At 60.4% G+C, this 12776-nt stretch overlaps 1 protein-coding gene across 1 annotated transcript in view; it reads right to left on the bottom strand.

The window, feature by feature from the left end:
* Window positions 1-6899: 6899 nt before the first annotated feature.
* Window positions 6900-12776, bottom strand: part of Atp9a (ATPase, class II, type 9A) — a 57361-nt gene continuing 51484 nt past the window's right edge. The window contains exons 24-28 of the mRNA XM_013024364.1: window positions 11930-11994; window positions 10847-10955; window positions 10108-10165; window positions 8086-8289; window positions 6900-7418 (exon numbers count right to left, since the gene is read on the bottom strand). Of these exons, the coding sequence (XP_012879818.1) occupies window positions 7282-7418; window positions 8086-8289; window positions 10108-10165; window positions 10847-10955; window positions 11930-11994 (573 nt within the window). The 3' untranslated portion in view covers window positions 6900-7281. The remainder of the gene's footprint in view (window positions 7419-8085; window positions 8290-10107; window positions 10166-10846; window positions 10956-11929; window positions 11995-12776) is intronic.

The raw sequence follows: 12776 nt of genomic DNA, 5'->3' as shown, positions 1-12776 counted from the left end.
AGTACAAAACGCTCCCGCCACCCCCTGGACCTGCTTCGTTTCTTTGTGGTTGTGGTTGGCAAAGTGGTGCTAGGGTTCGAGCTCAGGGCCTTAGACTAGCTTCAGGGGTGCTCGACCCCTTGAGCAGGGCCCCAGGCCTCTCCTTTTAGTTTGTGTTCTAGATAGGGTTTGTGCATTTTCCCATCCCCCCTCCCTTGCACCACGATCCCCCCCCACTCCCTTTGTAGCTGAGATTACAGGTGTGAGCCACTACGCCTGGCCCTTGATAGGACTTTGTCAATAGCTTCGTTGGGCTGCGTGTGATGGGTCACACCTGTAATCCCAGCTTCTGCCAGAGAAGGAGCTGGATCAACAGTTCACTGCCACCTCCAAGCTCTCCCATCCTCTCCCCCCCCCCATTTCCTCCATAGATTGGCAGCCCGCTCTCTCTGCTCTCCAGGACCCTGGCCTGACCTCCACAACCTGCGCCTGTCCCTGTGGATTTGCCCAGCGCAGACATTTCCCGTCTATGTGGGCATTTGTGTCCAAAATGGTTTCCAGGCTCGTCCACGTGGCGGTGCGTGTCAGCGCTTTATTCCTTTACAGGCCTGCGTCGTACTCCACCGCGTGGGCATACCACATTCTCCTCAGCCTCTCCCTGGGGTGGAGCTCAGGGCTGGGCCCACCTCGGGCTCCCCAGGAGCACTGTGCGCTGCTGAGCTCGGGAACACAGCTTCTTTTCTCCCTGGTTCCTGCTGGGAGTGCAGCTGCGAAATCACGGGCTTCAACCATGGGCGTATTTTATGGCTATCGCTTTTGTCTCAACAAAGCTGTGAAGAGGAAAAGAACGCTGCCGCGCACACTTCCGGCGTGGCTGGAGCGTGTTTGCACACCTTGCCGCGGTGGGTTTCCCGGGGGCCCAGCTTCAGCACACATTTGATGGATGGCAGCCTACTGGAGGCACTTAGCTGTGGTTGTTTTTGTTTTTAAATAAAAATAAAATAGCAGCCAGGCGCCAGTGGCTCACACCTGTCATCCCAGCTCCTCAAGAGGCTGAGATGTAAGGAGCCAGGTTCAAAGCCAGCCTGGGCAGGAAAGTCCCTGAGACTCTTTTTTTTTTTTGTTGTCAGTCGTGGGGCTTGAACTCTGGTCTGGGCGCTGTCCCTCAGCTCTTCAGCTCAAGGCTAGCGCTCTACCACTTGAGCTACAGCGCCACTTCCGGTTTTCTGGTGGTTTATTGGAGATAGGAGTCTCACGGTCTTTCCTGCCCGGGCTGGCTTTGAACCGCGATTCTCAGATCTCAGCCTCCTGAGTAGCTAGAATTACAGGCGTGAGCCACCAGAGCCCGGCTTCCCTGAGACTCTTACCCACCAATGAACCAGCAGAAAACCAGAAGTGGCACTGTGGCTCCAGCGGCAGAGCGCTTGCACTGGAGACAGACTCAGACCAGAGATCCAAGCCTGGAGAAGCGAGGGGTGTCCTGCCCCCACCAGCTAGGAGGTGCTGGTGGGGATCTGTGGGCCATGCTTCCCCTGCGCCCCGCCCCAGGGCCTGCGTGCCCCCAAATGCCACAGGGCTGGGAGAGAGGCAGAGCTCTGCCCGGTGTCCCCTTCCAGCCGTCTGGGAGCAAAGTGTCCCCATCTGTGTGCTGGCCCCGGACCCCCCCCCCGTATTCCGCCTGATTCTTTAACTCTAGGGGTGATGAGCTGCCTAATAAAATTATGCTAAGTTATGTGCATAAAGAGTAGCGTCTTAAACCCGAATTACTGGCCGTGTCTTTGAAGAATTCTTGGGCCATTTCCAGGCTAATCAGCTCACCTCTTTCTTCAGGCCTGATTAGCTGTTTGGACCAATTTCAGCCCCCCAACCCCCCATTCCATCCCCCCCCCTCCCAGGGCTCTGGGTGTCATTAGCTGCTCCAATTGCCTTCTTAAAAATCTGTTTCACATAAAAAGACAAACGAGGATGATATTTGCCCAGCTTTAAGAGGCTCACTGCATTCTTTGCCGCATCCTGTTCTCGTTACTTCTGCTGGGGAGGAATCTGAACGCAGCCCGGGTTCCGCGCGCATGCGCACGCGTGCGGGCCTTACAGAAACCTGAACGCAGCCCGGGTTCCGCGCGCATGCGCACGCGTGCGGGCCTTACAGAAACCTGACCCCAGTGGGCACAGGAGAGCAAGGCAGCTCCCGGGGGAGGGCCTCCCACCGCCAGTGGACGCGCCCCTCGCCGCCTTCCCTCCAGACCTCCCCAGCTGCCCTCCCTCCAGCCCTCTCCAGTCCCTGCCTCCTTCCTTCGATGCTGGAGGGAAGCCACCCAGTCCCAGGCTGACCAGGACACCCCTCCCCCGTGCTGCGCAGTCAGCATGGTTTATGAAACAAGTTGCTTCTGACAGATGGACGGTGTGGACAGAGGACAGGCAGACACAGTCCTGGAGGGAGGGTGTGGAAGAGGCCTAGGGCATAGTTCAGGAGCAGAGGGGTCACTTTTTTTTTTTTTTTGTCATGGGACTTGAACTCTGGGCCTGGGCGCTGTCCCTCAGCTCTTCAGCTCAAGGCGAGCGCTCTACCACTTGAGCCACAGCGCCACTTCCGGTTTTTTCTGCTTATATGGTGCTAAGGAATCAAACCCAGAGCCTCATGCATGCGAGGCAAGCGCTCTACCACTGAGCCACCTTCCCAGCCCGAGGGGGCCACTTTCATCACATCTGTGATGTTGTGCCACAGGCCACCGCGGCCTCGATGCCTAGGCCTGCAGCATTACCTCCCCCTGACAGCATCGCCTCCATGCTTCCCCTCAATCCAGCCACATGCCAGCCTCTCACAGCCAGCCCTTCCTACCCCAGGGCCTTTGCACTTCACTGCCTGAGTGCCAATCCCCCAGCCAGATCTTCCCAAAGCCCCCTCCTCCTCATCCTGCAGGCCTCTGCCCTGTGGCCTGTGCCCAGAGGCTCCTTCTCTGCCGAGCCCTGCCCTGCTTTATTCTGGAAGCCTGGTCTCCAGCTGTGGCTGAGCCCGTATGTGCCCGCTTAGTCTCCTCCTACACTTGCACAGAAAGATGGCTGCAGCCAGGAGGGGCTGGGGCTGCCCACAGAGCAGGGCCAAACACGTGGCAGGTAAATACTTGATCAACAAATACATGCCCCTCACTCCCCTTTCTCCCGGACCACAATCTTTGTGAAAGGAAAAAAAAATACCCCAGGTTTCTCTGACCCAATAAAAGGCCAAGTTTATTTGTCTTGAGTCTCCTGAAAACAGACCGCAACAGCTCAGAACACCCAGTTCCCAGCGAGGGCCGAAGACCCGCAGGCTGAACTCTAAGAACTGGATCTCGGCTTGTCACCACCGAGCACAGGTCGCGGGGCTGGGTGACTTCATGGGTGACTCAGTTCCCCCAAGCCCTAGGGGGAATCCATTTCAAAGTGGAGCCTTGCCTGGGGAGGGGAGGGAAGAGGAGGGGCGGGCGTCCTGGGAGCAGCCACTCTGGCCAGAGATTCTTTGGCAGGGGCAGGAGGGAGAAACCCCAGGATTTCTTTCTCCACCACGACTCTGCATGAAAACTGATCTGAGAATTCGGTGATCCTCCAAAAATCTGCCAGCCCCAAAGTGCTTAAGTTACTCCCCAACCACAGCCTCCTGGAGGAGGGAAGAGAATCCCACGGAGGGTTTGCCTGCACACACACACACACACACACACACGTTATGCAATGTTTGGGTAAAAAAAATTGCAAAAAGAGAGGGGCGGAGGAGATGGGGGACCCAGCTCGTCTTCTTCCCTGAGTTGGGCAGCTATTTCTGTTTCTAGGGTGTTGTGCCAGGGCTCCCAGGCCTGAGGAGGGGGGCCGAGGGCTGAAGGCGGGCTGTGGCTTACGTAACCCCTGAAAGTCGGAAATTAGCAAGTCCTGAATGAATTCTGTTACTGTATTCGGGCTGCTGGAAAGCCTGGAGCCGCTACAGTTCTATTTTGAGGTGAGTCAACCCATCATTTATAAGCTCCTGGCCAGCGCGGCGGGGGCGCGTGTCACACGCACGGTTTCATAACAGAAAGGAACACCGCGTCTCCAAACCTCAGCCCCATCGGGGCTGGGCAAATAGCTGAGATCAAATGCACATTCACCCCCTTCGCCCTTCTCCCCCTCCCTGCCCCTCGTGGCTTAACCAAGTCCAGCAACATATTCTGGTCAACACCATGAAAAGAAACGTCTGTTTTTCACGGGAGCTGCCGGCGGCCCTGCCACGAACACAGCGCCCGGCACGCAGGCAGCTGCGCAGCTGCGCAGACCCGGCGCCTCTCGGTCCCCGTGCGCCCCCTGGCGACCGGGACTGCAGGGCCTCGGGAGGAGGGAGGGGAGGGATGATGGACAGGTGGGTGGAATGGCGCATGGATGATGACACGTGGATGGATAAAGGGAGGGAAGGAGAGATGATGGACAGATGGAGGGAGGGATGATGGACAGGTAGATGGATGGGTGGATAGTCAGGTGGATGAATAGAGCAAAGGAGGGAGGGAAGGAGGAAGAAGATGATGGATAGATGGATGGGTGGACAAGTGGGTGGGTGGGTGGAGGGATGATGGATGGACGGACAGGTGCGAGGTGGGATAGATGGATGGTGGACAGGTGGGTAGAGGGATGATGGATGGAGGGAGGAAGGAATGGACAGGTGGATGGAGAGATGCTCATCCTGAGGCCACGCCCACAAGCGTCTATAAAATTTGAAATTTTGAATTTTTGGACTTCTGTCAATCGCTTAAAACGCTGCCCACAAAGGATGCCCGCGCCTGCCCACCCCCTCCAGGTAACAAGCAAAAGGCCCCTTGGGGGTGGGGGGCGTGGACACAAGCAGCCCTGGATTTGAACCCATCCATGGCCAAGAGCAAGGGAGCCTCCATCTCAAAAACAAAAACAGCAGCAGGACTGAGGGCGCGGCTGACCGGGGAGTCTGCTGCGCACGCGCATAGCTGTGGTTCAGTCCCAGCACCACAGAGCAGCGGCAGAAGAGAACAACCGAGTAAAATTTTCTCCTCTTCCACTTTTCAAACCAGGAGACTAGCGCGTGCCATGCGTGCCACGAGCGTGCAGGGGATGGGGTGCCGTGTGTGTCGGGAGCGCGCGGGGGACGGGGTGCCATGCGTGCCTGAACTGCGTGGGGGATGGGGTGCCATGCATGCCTGGACTGCGTGGGGGACAGGGTGCCGTGCGTGCTGGGAGCGCAGCAGGGACGGGGTACCGTGTGCGCCAGGAACGCACCGGGGACGGGGTGCCGTGTGCGCCAGGAACGCACCGGGGACAGGGTGCCGTGCGTGCCTGGACTGCGTGGGGGATGGGGTGCCGTGCGTGCCTGGACTGCGTGGGGGATGGGGTGCTGTGCATGCCTGGAGCGCATGGGGGATGGGGTGCCGTGCAGGCCAGGAATGCACCGGGGTCGGGGTGCTGTGTGCGTGCTGGGAGCGTACCGGGGGCAGGGTGCCGTGCGTGCCTGGACTGCGCGGGGGACAGGGTGCCGTGCATGCTGGGAGCGCACCAGGGATGGGGTGCCGTGTGTGCCAGGAACACACCGGGAACCGGGTGCCGTGCGTGCCAGGAACACACGGGGAACGGGGTGTAGTGCGTGTCTGGACTGTGTGGGGGACGGGCTGCTGTGCATGCCGGGAGCGCGTGGGGGACGCGGTGCCGTGCATGCCAGGAATGCACCGGGGACGAGGTGCCGTGTGTGGCGGGAGCGCTCGGGGGGGGGCGGGTAGGGACAGGGTGCCGTGCGTGCCTGGACTGCGCGGGGGACAGGGTTCCGTGCGTGCCAGGAGCGCACGGGGGATGGGGCGTCGTGTGTGCATGGACTGCGCGGGGGACGGGGTGTACGCTGTGCTGGGAGCACGCGGGGGGTGGAGGGACGGGGCTGTGCGTGGCCGGACTGCGCGGGGGACGGGGTTCCGTGCGTGCCGGGAGCACGCCGCCGGGCCGAGGGCCGTCCGCGCTCGCACCAGCTCTGAGAGCGGGTGGGTGTCGCGGCGTGGGTCGGGCGTAGCTCTTCAGGTTCGCGGGGAGTGCATTTCAGAGAACAAACCCCAGACCCAACACGGCAGCACACTGTGCTCTTTGCAGACCCCAGCCCATCACCCGTCCGGCTGGGACCTGTGGCCTTGCGTGATCGGCAGCAACGCACAGCCCGGCCCACGCTGCTGCCCACAGCCTGGTCCTCGCAGGAATCACTTGCCGGAAACCTGCCGTTGGGGACGGGGCCAGGATCCTGGGCGCAGCTGTGGCTCAGCGGCTGGACGGGACGGCAGCGTGCCCTAACTGGCCCGGGACCGGGAGCCCCGAAGGCCGCTGGGCCTCAGGTCTGATCGCGGCCACTCGCCCCGGGGTGCGCAGGGGGCGCACAGGGCGAGCGAGCGCCTTACTGCACGCGCACGCGCTGTTCGGTGAACGTCATGGGGTGCGTGGAGGGCCTGTCGCCGGCTCCCAAGACGACAGGCACCGGGGCCGGGGCCATCCGCTGCCTCCGCTCAGTGGCCGGGGCAGCGGGCCGGGCAGCACCGGGGGTGGGAGGCCGGCGCCTGCCGCCCTCTCCGCAGGCCCGGGGGACCCGGGGCGGCTTTCCCCGGCTCCCTGCCAGCTTCCTGTTTTCCTCAAACTACTTGTTAGGGCCAGCAGTGGGATCTGAACTTGGGGCTTGGGCGCCGTCTCTGGGCTTTTTCACTCAAGGCTGGCGCTCTACCGCTTGAGCCACAGCCCACCTCTGGCTTTTTGGTGGTTCACTGGAGATCCGAGTCTCAGGACTCGCCCGTCAGGGCTGGCTTTGAACCGCGGCCCCAGAGCTCGGCCTCCTGGGTAGCTGGGATCACGGCGTGAGCCACGGGCCCCGCCGCTCGTCGGACGCACGGGAGGATGTTTAACGACAAAGTCACTCGCCCTCCACCAGCTTCACCTACACAGAAACTTTATCACAGAGCAACAAAATTCAAGTCACAAGGAAGCCGGCACAGCGACCCACGCACGCGGCCCCGCGCCCCCGCCAAGGCCGGGGCCCCCTCCGCATCTCCAGGGTCAGGGCCTGTGCCACAGCGCGAGGACCACGGGTTAGCGACTCCGGCCGCGCCCAGGCGCGGCGGGCAGCACAAATGAACAGGGACCGTGTCCCCAGGATGCGGGCAGGGCCGGGCTGGGTGCCCTCTGCGCACGCGCAGCCTAGGACGTGGGTCCCTTCCGCGCACGCGCAGAGCCTGGGACGTGGGATTCCACCCCCCCCAACTCCGTGCACGCGCAGCCTAGGACGTGCGTCCCCCTTCCGCGCACGCGCACAGCCTAGGACGTGAGCTTCGAGTAGCTGGGGGGTGAGAAGCGGCGTCGCAGGTACTTGAGGACGTAGAGCGGGAGGCAGCTGACCAGCGTGATGACCGACACTTTCCACAGGAAGGACAGGGTGGCGATGAAGTACACGTCTGCAAGGACAGGGGGCGCCAGTGAGCCAGCTGGAATGTTCCAGAAGGTGCCTACACCCCAGATGCCAAGGGGCAAGTGCCCCCGGCTGGGCCCTGGCGCCTGGCCTCGCTGGCGGTGAACGCGCACGGGCGGACCAGGGCGCCGCCCCGCGCCCTCACCCCCCGGCCTCTGATCTGACCCGGGGGCCGGCGGCTCTGCACGGGAACGGAAATGCTTGTTTTACTTTCTTTGTGCCGGTCCTGGGGCTTGAGCCCGGGGCCTGGGCGCCATCCCGGAGCTTTTTCCACTCAAGGCTGGCGCTCTACCGCTTAAGCCACAGCTGCGCTGGGATGCGTGGTTGCTTAATGGAGATGAAGAGTCCCGCTGCCTGCCTTGGCCTGGCTGGCTCTGAACTGCCAGCCTTTGGGGGCGCCCAGCCTCCGGAGCAGCTAGGCTTGATTACAGACACAGCAGCGCCCAGCACGATGCAGTTTTCAAACTCTAGGGCTGGGCAGTGGCTCTCGGGAGATCACCTGCCTATCATGGACAAGGCCTGGGGTGGATGGCTGGAAGCGCAAAGACTCAAATGAAGAAACAAATGTAGAAGCACGCGGCCCGGTCCTCTGTCCCATGGGCAGAGCCATAGGTGCTGTCCCCCAGGCAGAGAGGGGCGGGCTGGGTGCTCACCAATGAACTCGTGGAGGAACACCAGGGAGGCGATGTAGCAGGCCAGGCTGAGCAGCTCGGCCACTGTCATGAGCCAGTGCCACGTCTGGATGGTCAGTGCCACCATGAGCAGCTCCGTGAGGATGAGCGACGTGAAGGAGATGGCCACGATGTGCACAAACTCGGACTCGAACAGCAGCAGCGCCCCGTACATGATGGTGCTCCCTGGGGAGGAGGAAGCGTGTCCACAGCCAGGCCCAACACCCCCTGCCACCCCCCCAGTGCGGATTAGACACACAAGCCTCTGCTTCCCGCTGTCCCTGTGACTGTAGAAAACACCCATGGCTCACACCTATAATCCCAGATCCTCAGGAGACTGAGATTGGAGGATCACGGTTGGAAGCCAACCCCAGCAGGAAAGTCTTTGAGACTTATCTCCAATGAACCACAGAAAGCCAGAAGCAGAGCTGTGGCTCAAGCAGTGGAGCAGGGAGAGGGAGGAGGGGAGCGCCTGGCAGGAGGCGATGGCACTGGGTATTTCCTCGCAGGCCTGGGAAGGACAGAGGGTCCCCCCGGGGGCAGCGCAGAGAGGACCCATGGTTGTCATTTAACCAGATGCCTGTGCACCATGGTTTCCTTCAAAACCTCCCCAAGCTGTTAACCTGAGGCTTTAGCCCTCTGCCGATCGACTCCATAGACTGTGTATGTGTGCGCATGCGCCATTTCTGGAGCTTGAACTCATGGACTGGGCACCATCCCTTACGCTTTTTGTTCAAAGCTGGCACTCAATCACTTGAGCCCCAGTTCTATGTCACACTTTTTGCTGATTAACTGGAGATGAAAATCTCATGGACTTTCCTGCCTGGGCTGACTGCAGATCTTGACCCTCAGATCTCAGCCTCCTGAGTAGCTAGGATTACAGCTGTGAGCCTCCGGCACCCAGCAGATCCCTAGACGTTGGACTGCCTCACACACTGGCAAACACTGCGGAGAAGACCCCAAATGTGCATGTTTACTTGTCAACGTGGGATCCCTCCGGCATACAGAGGCAGAGGTGCATAACCAACACAGGAAACAGGAATGCTCAAAGGAGCCAGGCAGCCATAAGCACAATCGAAGGCGCTGTTATTCATCTGAGGAAGCTGTTCCTGCAGGTCACGAGGATGGGAGCGGCCAGTGCACCTGCGTCCCATACTTCAGCAAGTGTCCATCTATAAAGGCCTAAGATCCCTCCCTCATCACAGAGGATGGGGCCACAAGTGGTTTTGATTAGGAGCTATTTCTTGATTGAGAAAGTGTCTGTGTCGCCTAGGCTAGCCTGGAAGTCTCCATCTTCCTGCCTCCACCTCCTGAGTGCTGGGATTACAGGCAGGTGCCACCACACCCAGCTCTGTCTGCATGTGCATCATGAGGGTCCCAGGGATGAACTCCCTAGCTTCCTGCACACCCCGCGCACTCTCCTGAAGATACCATGGTACACGGAGCTTTAGTGCACCTGCGTTTTCCTTCTGACCATCCTGTGAGTACCTAAATTTTGTGCTTGTGACATCAACAACTTTTAAATTTTGGAGCGTTTTGGGTTGAAGATTCTGAGCCCACATTTGGCTTTTGTTGTTGTTGGTTGTGGGGCTCGAACTCAGGGCCAGGGCCCCGTCCCTGGGTCTCTTGTGCTCAAGGCTGGCACTCTACCACTTGAGGCACAGCGCCACTTCCGGCTTTGGAGTGGTTAAATAGAGGTTAGAGTCTCACGGACCTTCCTGTCCAGGCTGGCTTTGACCTCGACTCTCAGATCCCAGTCTCCTGGGTAGCAAGGATGACAGGCGCGGGCCCCACACCTGGCCCTGCGTTTGTTATGTTCGCCTCTCACTCATCCACCCTGGGAGATCCACACGCGAGTGTACACACACAGCGTGCGTGGCCCTGTGCGCGCGCGCACACGCACACACCCCGCGCACAGGACGCCCGTCCCACCGCCACGCCCGCGCCACCGAGGCTCGGGCTCCCCCCGGCCCCGCGGTCAGCGCGGGCTGACGCCCTCCTTACCTTGGTAGATGCTAATTAGAACCCAGATCAGGAACGTCTTGTAGGACAACGGCCGTCCCTAGGGGAGACGGCAGGAGGGGCGGTGAGCACGCGTGGCCAGGGCCGCCGGCTCCCGTTCGCTCCCACGGGCCACGCAAGAAGGGGCTGGGCCAGGGCAGGCGCCAAAGCCTCCTGAGGGGGCCGCCATGGTGGAGACTCACGTCCGCCACTTTGGGAGATCAGGGGAAGCGTGAGCCGGGCACATTCGCACTCCAGAAGTGCCAGGCTGCGAGCCTAGCACATGCGCACTCCAGAAGCGCGGGGCTGCGGAGCCTAGCACATGCGCACTCCAGAAGTGCCAGGCTGCGGAATCTAGCACATGCGCACTCCACAAGTGTGGGACCATGAAGCCCGGCACATGCGCACTCCACAAGTGTGGGACCATGAAGCCCCGCACATGCGCACTCCAGAAGTGCGGGGACCACTTCCAGGGGCCAACATCGCTGCATCTCAAACCAGAGTAGTCAGGCTTTCTGAAAGTGACTCGTTATTTTCAGTTGGCTTATTACCGCGTTCTTCCACGTCCTTTACAAGGAACGTTACTGCTTTAGGAAAAATGTACAGAACCCCATGCTGTCCCTCCCGAAGTTGCAAGCCAGAGGTGGGGAGACTGAATACAAGGGGGGTCGGAGGGAGGGAAAGGAAAGGGAGGGAAGCGGGAGGGAGGGAGGGAGGGAGGGAGGGAGGGAGAGGGCCCAACCTTGAGGAGGTCCTTGTAGAGCTCGGGGTACAGCATGGCCACTTCCGACTTGACATCCTTGTCCAGAACCAGAGAGAAGACGGGGAACATGGTGTAGATGGTGGAGTACCTGGAGTCAGTGAGGCCACAGTGAGACAGCGAGACAGCGAGACAGGCCTCTGCGACTGCTCGCCCCCCGCACCCCCCCCCCGGGGCCAGGCTTGGGAGGTGAAGCCAGCCCAGGCATCTGCCCCGCTCTGGAGCCCCGAGTCACAGGGAAATGGAGACTATGTGTGTCACAGCTGAGGACTCCACAGGAAAACACAATGGGGAGGTGTGTGTGTGTGCACACTCGTGTGTATGTGCCTACACCTGAGGTGGGGCAATTGGGCAGCCCTGGGGTGGAACACATGAGCAGGCACCCACAGAGGAGCAGCCAAGCCCATACCTGGGGAAGAGCACACCAGGTAGCACAGCAGTCAGTGCAAAGGCCCTGGGGTTAGCATGTGGCTACACGAGGAACAGGCAGTGTGCTGTGGCTGAGGAAGGCACAGAAGGCCACAAGGACCAGCTCAGAGAACCCTGCATTATATTCTAGCATGTTCTTCTACTCTACCAAGAATCCTGGGTGTACCCTTGGGCAGAGCCAGCAGCAGAGAACAGTAAGAGGACTTGACAAGACTCCCCCACAGAGCTGTCTTTGTAAGTAGAAGCGGGTTCCTCTGGGTCTGGGGCTTGGGGTGACCCAGTGTAGAGCTACTGCCTGGGTAATTCGAGCCTGGATGCCGTCTGCAAAGGTCAAAGGTTCCGAGCCAGGGCAGATGGGGGCTTCGTTAGGGGACACTCATATCAAGGGACACCCTTCCTGTCACCATGGCGCCCGGCAGGAAGCTAGATCCGCCTTTCCCCTGGCTCAGCTACAGCCAGCAAGCCCAAGCTTCTTCCCCTCCCAATGCGGGGGGAGAGGGGTGCTCAGATCATCATGCATTCAAGGAGGCTTTAGGTTCTAGGGGCCTTGGGGCCTGGGTCAGTGCTGTTTCTCCTCCTGCTGGCATTTTGGGGTACCTTGTGAAGCAGGGAGGGTGTGTGGGGGGGTCTCCTTACCCGATGATCAGGAAGCCTTGGTAGAGCGGCACGGACGCGAAGTAGAACACGGAGGAGAAGACGGCCTGGGCCAAGGAGAAGGGGCGTCACCGAGGTCACCACGCGGGACCTGCCACACACCCAGCCCCTCACAGGACCAGGGCTGTGTGCGTGAGCTCCAGGGACGCACTGCTCCCCTGCTCACGGGAGAAGAGAGAGCCAGAGAGAGCCAGGGGCATGCCAAGACCACACAGCCCGTGCCATGGAGCCAGAAGGCTTAGCCCTGTGTAGAGGGGACTGCGGGACAGCTGGCGGGGCGGCTGCACAGGACGAGCTACTGAGCACTGCCTCTCCCGGCTGCACCCGGCTGCACCCGGCCGGGAGAGAGCGCCAGCGTGTGCACACCAGCTACCTTGGAGCGGGATGGGACACGAGGCTGCGCTGCTCGGGCAAGTTTTAAAGGAGCAAAGACAGGGGACTTCTACACAAGACTAACGCAGAGAAGAGGAGCCAGGTTCATGGCTCCTGCCTACAGCCCCTGCTCCTCTGAGGATCCCAGTTTAAAGCCAGCCTCGTCGGGAAGGTCGGTGAGACTTTTTTTTTTGTCAGTCATGGGGCTTGAACTCTGGGCCTGGGCTCTGTCCATCAGCTCTTCAGCTCAAGGCGAGCACTCTACCACTTGAGCCACTTCTGGTTTTCTGGTGGTTAACTGAAGGTAAGAGTCTCACGGACTTTCCTTGCCTGGGCTAGCTTTGAACCGTGATCCTCAGAGCTCAGCTTCTAGAGTAGCTAGGATGACAGGTGTGAGCCACCCACGCCTGGCTTTCAGTGAGATTCTTATCTCCAGTTAACTACCAAAAAGCTGGAA

This window comes from Dipodomys ordii, unplaced genomic scaffold, assembly GCF_000151885.1.
Source record: "Dipodomys ordii isolate 6190 unplaced genomic scaffold, Dord_2.0 Scaffold75, whole genome shotgun sequence".
NCBI lineage: Eukaryota > Metazoa > Chordata > Mammalia > Rodentia > Heteromyidae > Dipodomys > Dipodomys ordii.
This window is presented reverse-complemented; position numbering and strand designations above follow the sequence as displayed.